Source organism: Agelaius phoeniceus (assembly GCF_051311805.1).
Source record: "Agelaius phoeniceus isolate bAgePho1 chromosome W unlocalized genomic scaffold, bAgePho1.hap1 SUPER_W_unloc_2, whole genome shotgun sequence".
NCBI lineage: Eukaryota > Metazoa > Chordata > Aves > Passeriformes > Icteridae > Agelaius > Agelaius phoeniceus.
This window is the reverse complement of record NW_027509867.1, coordinates 5,858,502-5,880,286: the sequence shown is the minus strand read 5'-3', so window position 1 is coordinate 5,880,286 and position 21,785 is coordinate 5,858,502. Positions and strand designations below refer to the sequence as shown.

The 21,785-nt window shown below is 51.7% G+C and overlaps 2 protein-coding genes across 2 annotated transcripts in view; both read right to left on the bottom strand.

The window, feature by feature from the left end:
• Nucleotides 1-3,236: 3,236 nt before the first annotated feature.
• Nucleotides 3,237-4,169, bottom strand: LOC143692772 (olfactory receptor 14J1-like). Its single transcript, XM_077173013.1, has one exon. It carries the CDS (start codon nucleotides 4,167-4,169, stop codon nucleotides 3,237-3,239), a length of 933 nt encoding a protein of 310 aa, XP_077029128.1.
• Nucleotides 4,170-9,552: 5,383 nt separating this feature from the next.
• Nucleotides 9,553-21,785, bottom strand: part of LOC143692679 (uncharacterized) — a 468,458-nt gene continuing 456,225 nt past the window's right edge. The window contains exons 9-10 of the mRNA XM_077172924.1: nucleotides 10,456-11,243; nucleotides 9,553-9,561 (exon numbers count right to left, since the gene is read on the bottom strand). Coding sequence (XP_077029039.1) covers nucleotides 9,553-9,561; nucleotides 10,456-11,243 — 797 coding nt within the window. The remainder of the gene's footprint in view (nucleotides 9,562-10,455; nucleotides 11,244-21,785) is intronic.

Here is a 21,785-nt window from a genome sequence, read left to right as displayed (position 1 = left end):
GGCTGTGCACGGCTGCACCCTATTTACATTAATGAACTAAATCAATTATTAGAAGAAGTAAGAAGTGATGCTGTTAAAATATCCAACAGCACATCCTGCGAGCTCCAACAAACACAAATGGGGCTCTGCAGAACTGCACGGCCTTGGATTATCTGCTTGCTGGCCAGGGAGGATCCTGGGCTATTCCAGGACAGGAATGTTGCAGAAATGTCTATCAGCTGGGTTTGAGGTCCAGCAATCAGGAATCACCTCAATAGAAAGATCAGTAGAAGAGAGGCAGAAAGAAGAAAATTCCTCATGGTGGGATTGGCTCCCAAATTGGAGGCTGCTGTGAAATGCATTCATGGCAGTCACTGCAATCATTGCATTGTGAGCACTTGGTGTGTTATGATTCCATGTTGGAGTTGTTGTGACGCCTTGTGCTGGAAATGGAGTACTGGGACTTGTCTGAAAAGAGACACAGTCTCAAGGAAAAAAGGGGAATTTGAAAAGAACAGAGAATAGCAACTAATTAAGCATGTTTTAAAAGGAATTAAAATTATAGCTCTGAGTAATGAACTTGAGCAGCACTTAATTGAAGAACAAGAGGTGATGCCTTTGTGCCTAATACCTAAATTTAAACTGTGTTATTGCAATTGTTCTGAAGGTTGCAGTTCATCTGTAGGTTAAAGCACTGAGTGAAGCACTGAGGCCTCACCAGGCCCTGAGTGAGGCCTGAACAACAGGCCCTGAGGCAAAGCTGAGCTCCAGATGAACCTTTCAACCAAAGGTAATATTTGTATCCACTCATCAATGAATCATTATTAGCAATATAATCTCTATAAATGTTCATTGGTGAAATATGGATTTACTTTTTTTTGTATTTGGAAACCAGAAATGGCCTCATCTGGCCTTGTTTGGGGCTGAATGGTCAAAGTCACCTCCCTTGGTTCCTCCTGGGGCCCTGGCCAGGCTTTGGGAGGGAGCCAAGAGGAGGATGAAACCAGATGTTGCCACACTAGCAGTGCTGTCAGTTTGTTCATTCAGCACTGTCAGAGCTGGGCCCTCTCCCAGCGGGGTTGGAGCCTCACCTGGGGCTGGAGGCACCTGCAGCAATTGCCAGTGCCCAGGAGTGGCTCTGCAGCCCTTGGCTGTGACAGCTTCCCCAGCTGCTGTGTGGGTCTGGGGGATGGTAAAGGCTGAGGGTGACTGGGGCTGGATCTTTCTCAATCACTGCAGGCAATCTTTGGTGGGGATGGTTGGGTGCATTGCTGAGCTTCTGCTTTTGTAATTATTTTCTAACGATTATGTGCTTTGCTGAGCCTCTCCTATTGTAATTTTTTGCAGACATACATTAGATAAATTACACAATTCCTTCAGTTGGTGTCTGTGTGTTTGGTGCTGACCCTGCCCACTGGCAAAACTGACCCTGTGGGCTCCATAGAACCAAGGGGGCCCTTGTGACACTGCAGGGCCTCCTGTACCAGGGGACCGTGGTGACCCTATGGGGCTCCATGGAACCAAGGGGCCATGGTGACACTATGGGGCTCCATGGAACCACTGAGACTATTCTGACTCTGTGGAGACTCGTGGGGTCAAGGGTCCATTGTTTTCCCCTCCCTGCCCCTGCCCCAGCCCAGCAGAGCAGCAGAGTCAGGTCAGGCCCTGCAGCAGGAACTGGAGGCCCTGGAGGTCAGGGACAGCCACTCTGTGTCTGGGATGCTCAGCAGATGCTCAGCTCGGGCAGCTCCTGCAGCCCCAGGGCCAGCCCCGCTGCCCAGCCCAGCAGCAGAGTTGGCCCCGGGGCTCCTCAGGCAGCTCCTGCTGGCCCAGGGACAGGGCAGCCTCTTGCCAGGGCTCCTCTGCACCCCCCCGGGCTCCTGCCCTGCTCCTGGCCCATGCCAGCTGCCCCCAGAGCCTTTCCCAGGGGAACACGTCTGTGCTGGCCCCAGTAGCCATTGCTGCAGCCCTGCCCTGCTGCCCAGAGCCCCGAGCTGGGGCTGCTGCTCTGCAGAGCACGGGGGCTGTGCTGCCCGGGGGCCTGGGCTGCCTCTGCTGGGCTCTGCTGCTCAGCCTGGGACACAGAGGCAGCTGAGGGTGCTCCTGCCCTGACCCCCTCCCACACGGGCTCTGCGGGGCCATGGAGGGGCTCAGAGGTGCCTGCCTTGTTCCAGGGCTGCCAGAGGGGCTCGGGGCTGCCCTGGATCCTCCTGGGGGAGATCCCTGAGGGGCAGAGGAGTCAGTGCCCAGACTCCTTTCCCTGTGCCTGCTGTGTCCCTGGGCTGCAGAGCTCTCCTGGCTCACAGCAGACATTCAGGCCTTGATCTCAGGGTGACCCCACCCTGGCCAGGCCTGTGCCCAGTGAGCTCCACTCCCTGCTGGTCCCTGGCACACTCTGTCCCTGCAGGTCCCCTGTGCTCTCCTGCAGCTCCCAAGGCCCTCCAGACAAACATTCCCCTGCCATCAGCCCTGGCACAAGCTGCAGAGCCCCAGGAAAGTTCAGCACAGACCATTCAGCATCTGATGGACACTGGCCACCAACAAGCAAAACCTGACCCAGACCTGAGTCCCCTGAAGGCCCCAGTGAGACCCTGATCTCATCCCACTGAGCCCTGGGAGAGCAAGGAACACAAGGAGCCTCCTGAGAGTCCTGAGAGTGACTCTGGAGGGGAGCAAAGCCTCCCTGCCCTGCCCTCAGGAGATGCCCTTTGCTGATGGAGCTGCTGTGCTGGAGCCCAGCTGTGTCCCAGCAGTGCCCATGGCCTGTCCCTGCCTGAGGTCACAGCAGGGACATGCAGCAGAACAGGGACCAAGCTGCCAGAGCACTCTGGCCTTGCACCCACAGCAGGGCTGGGGAGGGGAGTGTGGAGCTGGGGGGAGCAGATGTGCAAAGAGGCAGGGCCATTGTCCCTGGCCGTGCTGCTGTGCTGGGAGCCCCTTCCCTCAGCCTAAGCTCACAGGCACTGCCCCTGCAGAGCCAGAGAAGGGCTGAGGAAATGCCTTGGACACACAAGGCAGGGCAGACAGTGGATTTTATTCAAATTCACAGGGATCAAGCCTCCTTAAAGTCTTGGTGTTTCAAAAAAAAAGTAGATGTAGAAATGCTCAGTGGAGTATTACAGCATTTTATAAAACACATTATAACACGGAAAAATAATAAGAAAAAGTCCCAATGAAAAAATGGACAAATAGGAATAAATGGCCGAGAGATTGTAAAGAATTACATTCTGAAGGTTCTGAAGCAGAAAAGAGAGAGTTTATTGTTTCTGAAAAGATACAGTCATCATTTTTCTCAGGGTATCCTTGAGCTCCTGGTTCCTCAGGCTGTAGATGAGGGGGTTCAGGGCTGGAGTCACCACCGAGTACAGAACTGACAGGGCCAGATCCAGGGATGGGGAGGACATGGAGGGGGGCTTCAAGTGAGCAAATGTGGCAGTGATGATGAACAGGGATAGCACAGCCAGGTGAGGGAGGCAGGTGGAAAAGGCTTTGTGCCGTCCCTGCTCAGAGGGGATCCTCAGCACAGCCCTGAAGATCTGCACATAGGAGAAAACTATGAACACAAAATAACCCAAAAAAAGAAAAGCACTAAAAGCAACAAGCCCAAATTCCCTCAGGTTTGTGTCTGAGCAGGAGAGCTTGAGGATCTGTGGGATTTCACAGAAGAACTGGCCCAGGGCATTGCCATGGCACACATGCAGGGAAAATGTATTGGCCGTGTGCACGAGAGCATTGAGAAAGGCACTGGCCCAGGCAGCTGCTGCCATGTGGGCACAAGCTCTGCTGCACAGGAGGGTCCCGTAGTGCAGGGGTTTGCAGATGGACACGTAGCGGTCATAGCACATCACGGTCAGAAGATAGAACTCTGCTGAGATGAAGAAGAGAAAGAAAAATAGCTGTGCAGCACATGCAGTGTAGGAGATGTTGCTGGTGTCCCAGAGGGAATTGTGCATGGCTTTGGGGACAGTGGTGCAGATGGAGCCCAGGTCAGTGAGGGCCAGGTTGAGCAGGAAGAAGAACATGGGCGTGTGCAGGTGGTGGCCGCAGGCTACGGCGCTGATGATGAGGCCGTTGCCCAGGAGGGCAGCCAGGGAGATGCCCAGCAAGAGGCAGAAGTGCAGGAGCTGCAGCTGCCGCGTGTCTGCCAATGCCAGCAGGAGGAAGTGCCTGATGGAGCTGCTGTTGGACATTTGCTGGGACTCCACATGGGCACCTGTTCATGGAGAATAGGACAGTGAAGAGTTAGAGGAGATTCCTGTAACCAAAATCAAAGCCATTTTCCGTACACCCTCCTCTGGAACACACAGACAGCCTTTGGTGTTTAAGAGTTCCAGGGTTTTCTTTTTAAGCTCCCCCTATATCTCTCCTTCTATTCTTAGATATCAGGAACTCACAGGCTGAGGGCAGAGGCTTGGCTGGGGCACAGGAGGGAGGGGGCTTGTTCAGAGGGAGGGGCTGCACTGCAGGGGCTCCTGTGGGCATCTCTAAACTCTCCCTGCCACAGCATTGCTGGGGTTTGTTTTCTACCATTGCCTGATCTTCTCTTTGCTTCCTGCAGGTTTCCCTCCTGCAGGTGTTTCCCTGTGCCTGATCTCTCCCTGCCAGCACTCACAGCCCCCAAATCTCTGTGCACTCTCCTTGGCCCTACAGAACCCTGCCTGTTTGCAGGGCACTGCCTGGGGGCAGGTTCTGTTTGCAGCTTGGAGAAAGGACAGCTCAGACTGAGCCTGATGGCTCCAGCAAAGGTGATGCTGCTGCTGTCCATGGGCAGAGTGGCTGAAAGCACATTAGGGATCTCCTGTAAACCTACTGATCACTAAAAGCAAGAGTTTGGATGTCTTGTGAACTTTTAAAATTTCATAAATAATAATTCATAAGCAAAATTTACCAGGTCAGATATTACAGGCAATTGTCAAAATTTATAATCATCCTTTAATATTTATCACCACCTCTCTACCATTCTTCAATAGTAGGAAACTGAATATAAAGTCTTAAGAAATTTCTTGTATTTTATCAAAATCCTAGACTTGGAAATATTCTATGACTGACCAGAACCCTTGAGAATGTCAGAGCTTCATGAACATTTCACCTCCCCTGCACCAGAAATACCCAGAGTTGTACTCACAGAGTCTGTAGGCATTGGGATGTTCCAGCTTGAGGAGATGGCTCCAGGAGCTGCAGCTGCACTGTCCTGCAGCCAGAAGTTCCTGTGCCAAGGGCTGGCAGTGATTGTGCCCCAGGCACTTCTCAGCCCCTTCCCAGCCCTGACTGATTGAAGCTCTCTGTGCCTCTGGGCTGTGCCCGGGCTGGCTGCAGGCAGTGCCCCAGCCCTGCTGGGCTGGCAGAAGAGCTGCTCATCCAGAGAAATGTGCTTTTGAAGCTCTTCTTGGTGAGCAGGAGCTGCCTCTGTGCCAGGGGCCCAGCCCAGCCCAGCAGCACAGACACAGCACAAGGACTTTAATCAGCCTCTGGGGCTTTGTGCTCAGGCCCTGGACATCAGTCTCTGAGAGGGAGCTGAAGAAACCTCTCCAGAACTCCAAGGCAGAATCCAACTCCAAACTTTCTTGGACTTTTAATGGGTCCCAGAGAGGAACAGGACTGAGCAAGTGTTCCCAGGCCCCAGGCAAGGCAGAGAACTGCAGGCAGTGATGACAGGTGGGGACAAAGAGAAGCCAAGTCTTGGTGCCCTGGGGCACAGCAGGGTCTGTGCCAGCAAGGGCTGGGAGGAGACACCTTGTCCTGAGGCCCTGGGGCCTCCTGGCACAGCCCCAGCCAGGCTGGGCACTGTCAGCCCCTTGTGCTGCCCTCAGCATCCCCCCCTAGCCCACATCCCAGTGGCCTCAAGGATCTGCTGCAAGGAGTCCCTGGGGAGCCTTGCTCAGCAATGGCCCTGGGGGCTCCTGAATGCTCGCTGCAGGGACTGCAGGTTTTTCAAAGGACTTTGGCTTTGGCTTTGCCTTGGAGTCTCTGAGAGGTTTGTGCAATCATGGCCTCCAATTATCTGCTGTAATTAGTCCCTGGAGAGGCTTTGTCAGTAACAACACTCAGTGGGGCTCATTAATACTTCAAGGTACTCCAGTTATTTTAAGGTACTTGGTGTTTCCCTTTTGATAGAGCCTCTGTGAGAGGTTTCTGCAATCATGGCTCCAATTATCTGCTTTAATGAGTCCCTTGAGAGCTTTGTACTGACACTCTGGTGCTCAGAAATGCTTTGAGATACTCAAATTTTTTAAGGTAGTTTGGAATTTCCTTTCCACATTGAGACTCTGAGAGGTTTTTGGTCCATCCTCGCCTCCAATTGTCTCCTCCAAGGAGTCCATGAGGAGCCTGTGTTGGGGATGGACCTCACTGGGACCCATTCATGCTTTGAGACACTTTGGGGTTTTCTTCTGACTTTGACTCCTGGAAAGGTTTGTGCAATCTCCTCTCAGGCCCTGAGGTTCAAAGGCTCAGCTCCAAATGCACCACAGGGCTCATCAGGCTGCAGCAAGTCCTAACAAACCATGGCTCTGCCTTGATTTCCCTCTGCTTGAGTGCAGTTTATCAGGAATGTATCTGGAGTGATTTTGGTTTGCTAATTTGAGATTTCTCAGCCAATGCATGTCTTCGTGCAGTGGGATCAGTGTTGGCTAATTACCATTGCACTCACTGGAATATATTTACTCATGTCCTGCTGTGAGACAGCATTAGGAGAAAGGCAACGTAGGCTTAAATTTTAAAGGGGTATATAGAAAAGTTTATTACCAGTAAATAGAAGAAAGAGTAATAAGAATCTGAACACTTCTCCTCTCCCTACAACCTTTTCTTTCTTACTGACAATGCAAGGAGACAAAACCTGAAAGTTTCAGTCAGTTTACACCATATAGAACAGTCTTTCTTCAGTTCACTTAGGGAGAGGAGTCTCTCTTTCATGCTATGGAGACTTCTCCATAAGAAAAAAGTTCTCTCGTGGCTCTCAATTCCCACAAAGAGCAGCTGCCCAGAAAATCTGCAAGTGTGAAGTCCCTTCCATTTTTCATAGCTTTTCCCACAGCTGTGTTTATGGGCCATGTCAACTAAGGGGGTATGAGTTTAAAGATGAGCTGTTCAAGAGCAAAGATTCTCTTCATCTATTTCTGAAATCATCTTCATCTCTGAGAACAGAGATCTTCTTCTTCTCTCCCTGAGGGCACAGGATCTCACCACTCTTCTCTCTTTCTCTGTTTAAACTTCTGATGGGATCACAGCTACTTCAACAATTGCCTACTTTAGCATGGAGGTTTTTGCTGAACAGGTCATCTCCCCATATTTTCAATTAGTTATAGGGAAAAAGAGAGTCTGATATATTAATTACATCCTTCTCCATAGCTTTACAAGAAGATTTAAGCCCCAAGATCAAGGCATCTCCTCATCCCTCCCATCTGGGACTCAACTTCCCCTTCAGTGACCTCGGTGTCTTCATGTTGCTCCCCTGTGTGCCTGCACTTTGTCCTTTTCTCTCACTGGAGGGAGGATGGAAGCACTGAAAGAGTTCATATCTCACCAGGGGCCTGCAGATGGTTCCGTGCCCCCGGCCGGGCTCGGTGCTTGCGGCCGGAGCTGTTTTACGATGGAGGTTTCTGCAGCGGCTGTGCTGGGGCTGTGTCAGGATGGGCCGCGCTTGGACAGGGCCAGGATCTCAGCAGCCAGGCCAGAGCACAGCAGCAGCACGGCCGGGGGCCGATGGCTTCTCCTGCCCCTGCCCGGGGCTTGCGGCTGAAGCCCAAGGGTGGCAGAATCTTGGCCGAGCCGGCCCGGCCCGGGGCTGCTCCTGGGGCCCGGCGGATCCTGGCTGGGCCCGGGCTGGCGGCGGGGCAGGGCTCAGCAGGGCCCAGATGTTCCCAACTGCAGCCATGGCCCGGCCCGGCCTCGGCCCCACGGCCTCCCCTGCCCTGCCCGGCAGCCGATGGGGCCTGGCGGGGTCCCTGGGAAGGGGCCCGGCCCCACGGCAGGAGCCGCCCGGCCCGGCCTGGCTGAGACGGGGCCGGGTCAGCCTTGTTACCTCTGTGCCAGCCAGAAGGGATAGAGACCCTCCCAGGCTCTCCCATCTTTAACATGTGTCTTCACAGAGGCGTGTACAGTTTCCTTAGTGGTTTAACAGATTGTCAGTTCTCAAAGATAATTACTGATTGTTTTTTTAGTGAGACACGGAGGAAACTGCCAGCAGCTTCTCTTAGGACATCACTTCTGTGATGCAAAACCACCACAACTGCACAGAGCACAGAGCTCCTTTGTCCATAGGTAGTGCTCATGTGCCCGAGGCTTCAAAACCCCACCTTGGGAGATCTCTGGGCCCTCTCCAAGGTGTTTTCAAATGAAAACATTCAGCTCAGAGTCTAAGAAAATCACCAGAGGACAGGGCCCGCCTGACGTTTCTGTCCTGGCTTCTTTTGTCTGGGAGCAATCCTTGGATATATGGAATTTGGGAGGCCAAATTCTAATTTTGGCCATGGACCCTGGACATGAAGGTTGGTTCTTTTCCATAGGAAGGAAGGAACAGAGCCCCAGTGTTTGCCAGGCAGAAGAGAGTGACCACCAGAGGACAAGGCCAGCCAGAAGTGGCAGGTTTTTTTCTGAGAGAAACCCTTGCATATAGGAAAATTTTTAGAGAGAATACCAATTTTGGACAATGGACATTTAAAAAGAGGGACGGTTCTTTTCTATAGCAAGGAAAGCACGGAGCCCCAGTGCTCCAGGAGCTGATGAGAGGCAGACCTTGACATCCCAACATCAGCCAGACCTGTCAGGGGGCCCCTGGGAAGCCAAACCAGCCAGGCCTGTTCCATGTACCCTCAGTTCCATGGGGCCCCACAGTGTCCCAATGGTCCCTTGCTTCCATGTATCCCTGAGGTGTCATAATGCCCCCTTGGTGACACAAGGCCCTGAAGGGTCCCAATGGTCTCCATGGTTCCATCAGGCCCCACAGAGCCAGAATGGTCTCGGGGTTCCATGAAGCCCCACTGTGTCACCATGGCTCCTTGGTTCCATGGGCTCCAGTGGTGCCACAATGATCCCCTTGGTTCCATGAGGTCCCACAGTGTCCCAGTGATCTCCATAGGAAGGGAAGGACCCAGCCCCAGTGTTGCAGGGGCAGCCACCAGAGGTCAAGGCCAGCCAGGCTTGATGGTACTGCCAGATTGTGCCTGGGAGCAACCCTTGGATATCCAGAATTTTGGAGGTGGAATCCCAATTTCAGACATGGACACCTGGAGGATAAGGATGCTTGTTTTCCATTGGAAAGAAAGCACGGAACACTGATTACACAGTGACATTTGGGGATCTATGGGGAGCATTGGGGATTGTTTCTGCACCTCGTGACCCAACAGGAGCTTCTCTAATAAATGTGTTGCCTGAAGCTCCCACTGTGGTCATGACAGGAGCCCCTGTGAGTGTCTGGGACATCCCGGCTCTTTGGCAGCCTGGGGACTCCTGGGATGTCACCATGGAATGGCTGTGACTGCCTCTGACCACAGGGCTCTTTACCATCCCAGAAACCCCTCGGAGGTCTCCATGGAGCCCCTGTCTCTGCCTGTGTCATTGCAGCTCTGGAACAGCCTAGAGATTCTTGGAATGTCCCCATGGAACCCTTCTGAGGGCCTGTGACAAATCTGATCCTTATCAGGCAACCATCACCAGCCCCCTGTTGCTATGGGCAGTTTCCATAGCAACCATCCCCAGCCCCCTGTTGCTATGGTCAGTCCCTTGGCAGCTCCATGGAGACCCCATGCCAGGGGTGGTTGCCATGGCCACCAGGGCTGGCACCAGCTGGGATGCTCGCTTTCCACGGGCCGGGCTTCAGCAATGGGATTCCCCAATTTCCTGCTCCCGCTAAAACCGCGCTGCCCTCGCTGCCCTCCCGCCTCCCATGGAAAGCAAAAAAGGCAAAGATCCCGGGCTGGGATAAGAACAATTTATTGGGAACAGCAACCAGATAAGAAACAAACAGGAACAGAAACAATATTGATAACAGAAGGGATAAGAAAAACTATTTACAGAGAAAACTACAACATCAACAACTAGTTCTTCCTGGCAATGTATTTCCTCCTGTCTGGAAAGGACACCCTTCTCCTCAGGGAGAGAGAGAGAGAGAGAGTCCCTTTCCTGCCCCTGGCAATGACCTGAGGTGGGAGTGAATGTAATGACAGGGCCATGGCCAGACCCTCATGTTCTCCAATCCCACATCATGTCATTGGCAAAGGGCAACAAAAGGTACAGGTGTCTTCCCAGCATGGATCACAGGGAACATGGATCACCAGGGCTCTGACCAACGTGGGGTCTCCAATGGGGGATAAAGCTGGAGCAGTGCATGAAGCTGTTCCTGCAGTTGGGGCATGTGCAGGGCTTCTTTTACTGGTGGCTCCGTTGGTGTCTGGTCAAGTGAGAGCTGCTGGTGAAGCTCTTCCCACACTGGGGACACTCGTAGGGCCTCTCCCCAGTGTGGATGCGCCGGTGGGTGACGAGGGTGGAGTTGTGCTTGAAGCCCTTCCCGCAGTCGGGGCAGAGGAAGGGCCTCTCATCCGTGTGAATGCGCTGGTGCTGGAGGAGCTGAGAGCTGGTGTGAAACCTCTTCCCACACTCGGGGCACTGGTAGGGCCGCTCCCCTGTGTGGATCATTTGGTGGATGATCATTTGGGTCTTCCTACTAAAGGTCATCCCACATTCCCCACACTTGTATGGCCTTTCCCCAGTGTGGATCCTCTGGTGGCAGATCAAGAGAGACTTCTGCCTAAATCTCTTCCCACATTCCCCACATTCATAGGGTCGTTCCCTGGTGTGGGTCTTCTGGTGGGAGATCAGGTTAGAGTTCTGGCTGAAGCTCATCCCACATTCCCCACACTCGTAGGGCTTCTCCCTGGTGTGGATCCGCTGGTGCCTGATGAGGTGGGAGTTGCGCTTGAAGCCCATCCCACAGTCAGGGCAGCGGAAGGGCCTCTCATCCGTGTGAATCCGCTCATGCAGGAGGAGATCAGAGCTGGTGTAAAACCTCTTCTGACACTGGGGACACTCGTAGGGCCTCTCCCCAGTGTGGATGCATTGGTGGGTGATGAGGGCAGAGCTGCAGCTGAAGCCCTTCCCACACTCCCCACACTCGTAGGGCCATTCCCCGGTGTGGATCATCTGGTGGCTGATCAGGGTGCTGCTCTGCCTGAAGCTCTTCCCACACTCCAAGCACTTGTGGGGCTTCTCCCCATTGTGAAGCTGCTCATGGACCACCAGCTCTGAGCTCTGGCTGAAGCTCTGTCCACCTTCCTGCCTCAGGGTGGGTCTTTCCTCCTCAGAGCACCCTGGGCTGGGTTTGGAGCCCCTCTTCCTGCGGAACCTCTGGGGATTTTCCTCCCTGTTGGATTCCTGTGCCCTGGAGTCCCTCAAAATGTCCTCATCCATGAGTTTCTGCTGTGGGGATTTCTCCTCTCTGGTCTCCATCCTCAGCTCCTTCCCAGGGGGCGGAAGGACAAGGAGAAGATGGGATTTGCCTCCGTGCCACAGGGAAGGGGAAGGAGATCCCCCCAGTGCATCCCCAGCAGGACGGGGTTGGCAGCAGGGTTGTCCTGCAGCCGGGGGCTGTGCTGGGCTGGGAGATGGAGCAGGAGAGAGGGGGAAAGGGGAACTGACTTCCTCCTCACCTGCCTGGGTATCCCAGGGCTCCTTCCTCTTCCTTGCAGCCTCCTCCTCCATCTGGCAAAGGTTTGGGGATGTGAAATCCTGTTCTGGGAGGAAAGCAAGGGATGAGCGCATTGAATTTTTTACTGGTTTCAAGGCAAACCTGGGGGAGAGTCTAAACCAGAATTACAATTTCATAAGAAAAGAAGATCAAGGTAATGATACAGAAACACTGCCCTAAACTGACAGAGTCAGGATATAACCTGACACCCTGTTGCTGGTCAGGCTGGTGGCACCAGTCCCATTAAATGGTGGCTGCAGTCCTGTTGGAGGGATGAACGTGATTCTGTCCGAGCAGTGATCCTGTAGAAGGGTCTGGTCTTCCTCTGGAGATCCAGTGGTGGTTCTGGAGCTCTTGTCCTCTGGGAATCCAGTAGGCAAGCTGCTCCTGGTGTTGCAAGGCTCACCTTATATGCAGGTAGGAATGCTTGGATCCTCCCCCTGGGCGGAGTATCCCACAATGGGAGGATGGAATTTGATCAGTCCTGCAGTGACACTCAATGGCCCATTCCCAGAAGATATCTCCCCTGGAGGGCGTTATCAGGGCTGAGTCATGGAAGAGATCAAGAACACTGCCCCACCTGTTTATAGCAGTTGATGAAGATGGGCATTGAAAACATGCATTTGGTTCCATCTTACACTGCAGCCTGAAACAGTGGGGGAATCCCTGCTCAGGGGGTGAACACCACCCCCCTTACCCAAACTGGCTCAGGTGTAAAACCCCCACCCTGGGAAGGCCACACACACACAGGGGACAATGTCACACTTGCCCTGCCCCAGGGGAGGTCTCTGTTCCTCTCAGTCTGTGGCTGTCCCCTCTTTTCTCTTTCACAGGCCGGGGGCTTTGCCAAATCTAAGTATAATTTTTCTTTTGTCCCTGTCACCTTTGTGACATCTACACGGAGCTTTCCCTTCCTTTTCATACTCTTTTCAGAAAAGAGGTATCACAATGTATTCGGCCGAATTTCCACTTTTCTTTTATCAGAATGTGCCAGCAGGTGAGCTGGAGCTGTGCAGGACCAATGGATTTTGGAATTGCCACAGAATCGCTTCTACTGTGAGTTTATTGAATTTTGGGATTTGTTTGCGTTTTCACCACAAGTGACTTGTGGGAAGAGCAAATTCAAGGCATCTTCTGTAGGGTTAAGTTTGATTTTTGTCAAGAAACAACTTTACTTTGTCCAGTGCCCTGGGGATGCTCAAGGGGTGTCTGTTCCACTCGCCCTGGGGGATGCTTGGGAGGGGCTTGGGAGGGTTGTCCCTGTCCCTGTCACCCCAGGCCATTCCCCAGGAGTGTCCCTGTCCCTGTCACCCCAGGCCATTCCCCAGGGGTGTCCCTGTCCCTGTCACCCCAGGCCATTCCCCAGGGGTGTCCCTGTCCCTGTCACCCCAGGCCATTCCCCAGGGGTGTCCCTGTCCCTGTCACCCCAGGCCATTCCCCAGGGGTGTCCCTGTCCCTGTCACTCCAGGCCATTCCCCAGGGGCCTCCATCATTCTCACCCCAGGGAATGCCTGGGGGGTCTCCCTCCCTCTCTCCCCTGTGCCAGGGGGTGCTCGGGGCAGTCTCTGTCCCTCTCAGCCCAGGGGATGCTCGGGGCTCTCTGTCCCCTGGCCCTGGGGGATGCTCAGGGGGTCTCCATCCCTCTGGCCTCAGGCAATGCCTGTGCAGGGCTGGGCACCAGGGGCTCTGTGTCCCTCTCACCGCTGAGGCTGCTCGGGGCTGGGGGGGCTCTGCCACCTTCTCACCCCTGGGGAGGCCGGGGGGGTCTCTGTCCCTCTCAGCCCTGCTGGGACCCCACCCAAACATCATCGGGCTCACAGGGACAGAGACACCCCCAAAGCCCCAGAAGGGCTGAACCTGGGATTTGGTTTGGGGCTGAGGATTTAGGAAGGGGCTGGAATTGGGGCTGGGCTTGGAGTTGGGGCTGAGATTTGGATTAGAGCTGGGATTGGGGTTAAGGCTAGACATGGGATTGGCTTTAGGGCTGGTGTTGGGATTGGGTCTGGGGCTAGACGAGTCTGGGGCTGGGATGAGATTTAATACAGAACTGTGAGTGTGTCTGAACATGGAGTGAGATTGAGACCAGGATCAGGGTCAGGTTTGGGAGTGAGCTCATCCAGAGCAGGACAGGGGGGATGTCACTGTGGGAAGGTTTGGGGAAAATACTGATTTGGGGAGAAACAAGGTGTGAATGCCTTGGGTTGGGGATTCCTCTTTACCAAGTCCATCTCTAGAAGTCACCTGATGTCCATAATAACCTCCAAAAATCAAGAGTGAATAAAAAAAAAGCCACCTGGAATGTCCCATTTCCAGTCTCATCCCTCTGGGGTTTTGGTGGTCCCCTGTCTCTGGGCTGTTGGGGATCCCATGGGTCCTGGGGATCCCCCCTCTCCAGGGTCCTGCTAAGGGATGCAGGCGGATTTTGGGGTCCCAAGGTCCCTCTCTCCAGCCTCCCCTCAATCCAGCCACTTGGGCTTCCCCCCTCTTCCCACCACCCTGTCCTGCTTTAGGGCAAATTTGGGAGAAAACTCCCGAAAGGCGTTTCCTCTAGAATGCAGATTCAGCAGCCCCACCCTCAGCCAGTTTGGGAAAATATTTCCTTGGAGAAAACTGGAAAAAAACACTTTATTTAACAGGCAAAGCATTCACCAGCACAAAAATTGAACCATATTAAGCAATAAAACCTCCTGCTGCTGTGTCATGGTTTAACACTGGCACAATGCCAGTGCCCCCATGGAGATACCTTCTCCCTGGTTTCTGCTGTGAGATGTGACCAGGAATAAGCAAAGCAGGCTCCTACTTAGGGAAAAAAGAACCAGAACTTTATTAACTACTCTACAACTACAGATAAAAAGGAACACACACACAGGGAAAATGAAAACCTCACAAATGCATTTCCTCCTCCCCCCACCAAATTTCCAACACAATACATTTGTTCCTCAAATCACCAACTCTCGGTCCAGCACCACCTTTTAGACAATCAATCCTCAGTTCATCAAGAGGAGAGGAGTCCTTCTTGTACCATGGGCTTCCCCTGGAAACACAGTCGAAGCCTCGTGTGTTTCTGTGTCACTCGTGGCACCGCCCGGACTCCATCTGCCGTCGTGACTTCTTCCTTTCATGTCCAGTGCTCTCACCACTGAACACGGACCAGAGCTGCTTCTAGGGTTGTCTTTTAAGGATGCTCTGTCCTGATCCAAAAAAAAGGCACAGTCTCTCCTTTGGGACACCTGTCCCCACAATCTCTCCTTTGGGACACCTGTCCCCCCCATATTTTTTCACCCCCTGGGGCCGAGGGGCATCAACACTGAACCCTCTTGGCTCTGAGGCCATTGCCTCCCCCTAGAATGCAGTCTCTGCATCACAAGGAACTTGGGTCTGTCCATCTCTCTTTTGGGACACCTGTCCCCACAATCTCTCCTTTGGGACACCTGTCCCTCCCATATTTTTCACCCCCTGGGGCCGAGGGGCATCAACACTGAACCCTCTTGGTTCTGTCCATGGCTATACAAAAAGAGTCCAGCAAAAGCCACTCCATCATCTCTTCCTACTAGGATTCTTCTCTATTCTTCTACTATCTCTCGCTTGCCCAGACCTCTCTCACACTGGCCCATTTCTTTCCTCATCTTCCACTCTATCTTCTAGGAAAGGTCAATGTTCTGTAAAGTTCTCATTCTCCAAAAAGGGGTTAAAAGCTCCTACAAGCGGCCGGCTGAACCCCCCCTTCTTCTCCGTCCCAGCCGTGCTGCCGGCACAGGCCCATGTTTATCAAGCTTCAAGGTTACAGTCTCAGGCAGCGGCTCTCTCTCTCTCTCTCTCTTTTTTCTCTCTCGGGGGGCTGCCCGATGGCTCCCGGTGTCTCTCTCTCTCTCTTCCACCCTTCCACCCCCGGGGCTCAGGCCTACCTCTCTCGGCCACATGGCTTTTCCCCTCCCCCTGCCCAGCCAGCAGCTGGGCCGGGGCAGAGACCCGAACTCTTTCCCACTGGAAACCCAAAAGGACCCTCCCAGGGGAGAGCTCTGCTTTTAACCCCGTGTTCTCAGAGGCGTGTCCATGTCCCAATGGCCAGGTTAAATGCCAATATTAAAGTCTGAATATCCATTGGCCAAAAACACAGCATCCCAAAAAACACATTTCCTGTCAAACCACCACACTGGGCCAGCACAGGGCCACAAAGGGGCCACGCAGCCGCTCACGGGGCTGACAGCAAGGCCAGGCACACACAAGCAATTGCTGAGCATGGCCTGCGCTGGCCAGGCCTGACTGGGCCAAAGGCAGAGCTCAGCTGCCCTTGGGGGCTGCAGCAACACTCCAGAGCCCAAAGAGCCTCCATGGCTGGGCTGGAGACCAAGGCTGCAGCAGGGAAATGCAGGGCTGCTGCGGGATGGGGAGGCCATTGAATTCCAGCACACACCTCAGCTCTCTGATGATCCCGGCACCATGCTGGGCCCTGTTTCAGACTGGAGCAGAGCAGATGTTGATGGGACAGGAGCCCTGCGGGGCTGTCAGGGACCTGCAGCTTGCAAGGTGCTCTGCTCTCCCTCAGGTGCTCTGGGAGAGATCCAATCCCAGCTGGGCACCTCAGGGCACAAGTGGCACTGCCTGTTCATGGGCACACAGCTGATGTCTGCCTGGAAAGGGGCACAGGTGTTAATACCTGTTAGTTTCATAATATACAACCAACTCTTTATTATCTGGGTCAGTTAGGTACTTTTAAGAAATAGCAAAGCTTTCCCACCAGCAACGAGCAATTTCCTGGAGGTGTACTGATTGTAGGCGAGAAGAAGCCGTGTTCTTGCCTTCTACTGGTGTCACCAATATTCTAATCATTTTTTCTCTCCCTCTTCCTTCAAGTGTTTGGACCTCTCTTGTTTAAATGGCAATGTCAAAGGACATCTCTTCATTTAGAGTTGGTGGATCTATGTGCTTCCTACTGCTCTCTGATTTCCTTCTCCAGGTGCTCTCTGGTAATTCATATACAACCAACTGGTTTCATGCTCTGAGCAACAGGAAGTTTCCCAGTCTTTCTGATGTTGAAAATAAAATATATATTAGTCAACATCATATTTGCATTTCCATCTTATACAGAATTACCTTTTCCTATGTCTTTGTCTAAAGTTGTTCCTGTATGGACATCCCTTGAGGATGGGAAACATGTCAGATGCTGCTTGGACATCCCAGAGAGCTGAGGGAAGAGCTGTGATGGTTATTAAACTGTTCAAATGATCAGGTTCTGTTTGCTGGAAAGAAACCTTTCTGTGCCTCTGAGTGTCACCAGGCCCTGAGCCCAAAGGACACAAACCTGATGAGTTGTGGTTCCCACTGCAGGGGCTGCACTTGGACCTTGGCTCTGCACAGGAGAGCTCTTCATCCCCTTTTTCTCTTTTCCTCCCTCTGGGCATGGATGGATCTCCTGACTTCAGCCTATGACTTGTGTGTGCAAGAGCAAATCTGGGCAGAATTGGGGTAGGAAGGGTTTGGGGGGAGAAATGGTGGGGTGGGGGTAGGGACAGAGTCTGATTGATTGTCAGCCATGAAGGGTCTTGATTTTCATATCTATTCAAACTGCATGAGGAGGTATTTGGATTCAGTGTCAATTGGAGATTGCAAATATCAATGAATTAACAGGGGAAAAAAACCTAAAAAGGACCTGAATGATATTTTCTCACTGTCTTTAAAATATATTGCATTCACTTCGGATATACTACTGAGATCTAATTAACCACAAAAATCTGAAAATTAAAATCCAATTATTCCCAGAGGCTTGGCTTGTTCGGGTGTTCTGAATGTTCATGAGCCCTGGGACACTGAATTCCTGCACTGAAGAGCTGAAGGCTGAACAAGCCTCTGGAGCAGGAAAATTCAGCAGCAGCCTCCAAGTTGCTGAGGATGTCAGCAGCCCCCAGTGAGGCCATCCCTGCCCAGAGACCGTGGGGGAATGGGCAGACAAGGAGAGCGTCCCTGGGGCTGGGGCAGCACAACTCAGAGGCACCAGGGGCTCCAGCTGGGCAATGGAGTGTGGAATGTGGCTGGGAAAGCCCTGCCTGGGCTGGGCCAAGCAGGACACACAAGCCCTGACTCCCATCCCTGAAACAATTCTCTCAATGAGACATTTAAAAGGAATTTACAGTTGTTTGTGTCCTCTGAGTTGGACTCTCTGGAGAAATACCAACAAAGATTCTCAGGAGCTGAAAAGAACAAAACAGTCACTATTGGGAGCTTTAGAAAATCAGAGAAACTTTGGCAAAAGGTTTATTATGACATTGTAGTGGTTTTAGTTTGTTAATTTAAGATTTTTCCAATATTGAGATTTCTTAATTAATGTATTGATGAGTGTAGTGAGATTTAGTGTCGGTTAATCATTTATGTATTTATTTTATTGTGAGATAGGATTACAGGAAAGGTAAACTAGGCCTAACATTTTAAAAGGGTATAAAGAAATTTTTATTAAAAGTAAATTGAAAAAGAAAAAATCTAGTAAGAATTAAAATAAACCAAATAAACCCTTTAGAACACTTTTTTTCTTTATAACTTTTTCCTTTTACTGACAATGTAAAGTAAACTTAAAATTTCTAGTTGGTTTACTATTTCAAGAGTAGTCTTTTTTTAGTTTACTTTGGAGAGAAGTTTTTCTTGTTAAGGTTATGGAGATTTTTTTACAAGAAGAAATTTTTTTTTTTTTTTTGGTTCCTAATTTTGTCATGGATAACAGTTGTCTGGGGAACTTTGTTCTTGTGAAGTTGTTTTTATTGCTACAAGCTTTTTCACAGCTTGTAGATGGGCCATGTCAACTTATGGGGTATTGTTTTAAAGATGAGTTCTTTAAGGGTCAAAGTTTTTATTTTTTACTTTTAAAATTATTTTTATCTCTGCGACTAGAGATCTTCTCTTGGGGATACTGGATTACTTGGATTTTTTTCCCAGCTGTTTAAACTTTTGATAAAATTACAGTTATTTTAACATTTGTTTATTTTAGTATGGAGGGTTTTTTTGAATATTAATTGTAATTTTTTAAAAAAGTTTTTTGTGTTATAAAGAAAAAGAGTTTTTTCATTATAGTTTACAAGAGGATTTTAGTTTTAAGATTAAGGTATTTTTTCTTTTGTTTATTTGGGATTTAATTTCTCCTTTACTGACTTTGATGGTTTTATATATTTTTTTATATGCTGGTATTTTGTTTTTTTCTTTTACTTGATGGAGCAATGAAGTATTGAAAGGATTAACACCTGACCTGCCAGTAACTTGTGGTGGAAGTTGTGGTTGGGTTGTGTTAGGATTGGATTTATGGTTATTTTGGGGTTTTTTTTGTGTTTACTTTTAGTTGTAGGGTTATTTTGTACAGGTTTAGGTTGTAGGAGTTTTTTGTTTGAGTTGTGTTGGGGAGAGGGGACTTGATGGTGAGATTTTAACAGCTGTGGCTGGCTTTGTTCTGGTTGGGGTTTTGTAGCCTCTTTTGTTTTCCTGTTTGGGAGTTGTTGGGGTTTGGTTTGGTCAGAATGGGGCTGATGGGGATGGGGGGGCACGGCCTGAGGAGGGGGAAAGGCGCTCAGCCCATGGCAGGGTTGTTTGGTTTGGTTTGGTTTGGTTTGGTTTGGTTTGGTTTGGTTTGGTTTGGTTTGGTTTGGTTGAGATGCGGGCCAGGGCCATGGCCTGCTGCTTCTTTGTTGACTGGAAAAGAAAGAGGAGGTTCCTGGGTTTTTTTGTCTTTTACATATGTATTTAACAGAGGCGTGTTCAGTATCTCAGTGGTTTAACAGATTGTCAGTGACACAAAAAGTTTTGTATTACTTTTTAAAATTCTTCTCATGTCAAATTACAACAGATACTCAGTCAACAAAAAACACTTCTCAAAGCATTGACTTGGCCCATTCAACTTCACAAACTCTAAGCCTGTTCAATTTTAAGTTACTCAAAATTTGCAGGTGCAGAGAAACAGAAGAAAAAGACACAGAAAGTGAGAAAGACAAAAAAGATACAGAGGAGCACACACAGAGCTACCAACTCCTGGATTCCAGCACTGTTCTCTGATGGAAATTCCAAGAGGAGGTAGGATCAAGATGTGTGCTTGCCTTGTGCTCAGCCTTCAATACCCCTTGGTCTCCCTGGGCCCTTCCCCCAGGTGGGGCTTGGGCTCATTTGGTCCCTCAGGAGCTGGGCTGGGGCTGCAGAGGTGGCTGTGGAGCATTGCCTGTGCTGTGCCAGGGACTGGCAGCCACTGCTGGGCTGGGATAGAGGCTCTGGGGGGATTGGGGTTCCAGGGCAGGGCAGGGCTGGGCTTCCAGGGCAGGGCAAGGCTGGACCTGCCGCTTCCTCCCGCCCGCACATTAAATGTTTCCAGCCAACAATCTCCTCCAGTCTGTCACAACAGGGAATGTTGGAGGTTGAACTCCCATTTCTGGCCATGGGCACCTGGCTGAGAAGGACAGTTCTTTTCCAGAGGAAGCAAAGTATGGACCCCCAGTGTTTGGAGAGCCTCACGAGGCCAAGGCCAGCCAGACTTGTCAGGAATGGCAGATTTTGTCTGGAAGGAGTCTTTGGATTTAGGGAATTTTTTAGGTGGAAGCCCAATCTCAGCCATGGGCACCTGGAGAAGCCGGACAATTCTTTCCTGTAGGAAGGAAAGCACAGAGCCTTTCCCAGTGTTTTGGGGATAGCTGAGAGGTGACCCTTGTAAAACCATTGCCAGCCTGACTTGTCCTGGAAATATTCCTGTAGGAACAATCCCTGGATATAAGGAAATTTGGAGGAGAAATCCTAATTCTGGTCCTGGGTGCCTGGAGGAGAAGGAGAGTTCTTTTCCATAGGAAGGCAAGTACAGAGCCCCAGGGTTTCATTAGCAGAAGAGACCTTCAACATGCCAAGTTCGGCTGGACCAGTCAGGTGGCCTCTGGGAGGCCAAGACAGACCATTTCCATGTTCTCTTGGTCTTATGGGGCCCTGCAGTTTCATAATGGTGCCTTGATTCCATGCGGTCCAGCAGTGTCACAATGGTCTCTGTGGTTCCACAGGCCCCACAGTGTCACAGGACTCCTCTGTTCCATGAGCCCTGCAATGTCACAATGGACCTTTGGACCCTGGGGGTTTGCAGTGTCACAATGGTCTCCTTTGGCTCCACAGTGTCACAATGGACCATTGATGACAGGAGGCCGCTCTGTGTCTCCCTGGAGCTTTGGTTCCATGCAGCCCTGCAATGTCACAAAGGCCTCTTGGTTTCAGGAGGCCCCACATAATCATAATGGTCCTCTTGGATCTGTGGGGACGCCACGGTCACAGTGGTCTCACTGGTTCCATGAGGCTTCACAGGGTCACAATGCTTTGCTTATTCCATGGGCACTCATAGTGTCACAATGCTCTCCATGATTCCATGAGTCCCCTCAGTGTCACCATGGTCCCTTGGTCTCACAGGGCCCCACAGTTTCACAATGCTCCCTTGGTTCCATGGGCCCTGTGCTGCTGCATTCCCCCCTGCCCTTCTCAGCCTGCCCTGCCAGCTGAGAAATGCTCCTTGGGGCTCGGCCTTGGCCAACAGCCCCTGGGCTCAGCTCCTCTGCAGCTCCTCACAAACACTGTCTGCTCCAGGCACTGCTGCTGCCCAACCAGCTCCTGCTTTCTGGAGGAGCAGCCCTGGGAACTGCTTTTGTTCCCTCAGTGGCACAACATCCCTATTCTCACACTGCCAAAGAAAGCTGTTGGTGCCAAGTGCGGCCAGGATGAACCATTGCTGGGACTGAAGCCCCTCTCTTGGGGCCCTACAAACAGCGCTCCAAAAGGAGCCCTTGGAGCTCTCCTGGGCCAGCGACTCCCTCTGAGTGGGGCCTCTCCCAGCCGGGAACTCTCCCGTTTGCTGCACTCGGGGATCCCCAACAACGACGGAGCCTGGGCCGATCCCCCCACTCCTCCAGGCTCAACCCTTCACCCACTGGGGAGATGCCAAAGGATGCACAGGGAGCATTTCCTGCCCTCAGGGGAATTTCTCCTAGGTGCCTTGCACTGACTCTTTGTGTCTGTGTGCACACAGGAGTGCCCGTGCTGGGGAAATGTGGCAGAAATGCTGCTCTCTGAGGGGTTTGAGTTCCTTGGACAGCTGAGTCAGTCAGGCCTCTAAGTGAGGTTACATCACGAGGAG

Excerpts from the sequence above, each read along its gene's own strand:
- LOC143692772 (XM_077173013.1), bottom strand. The coding sequence starts at position 4,169 with ATGTCCAACAGCAGCTCCATCAGGCACTTCCTCCTGCTGGCATTGGCA.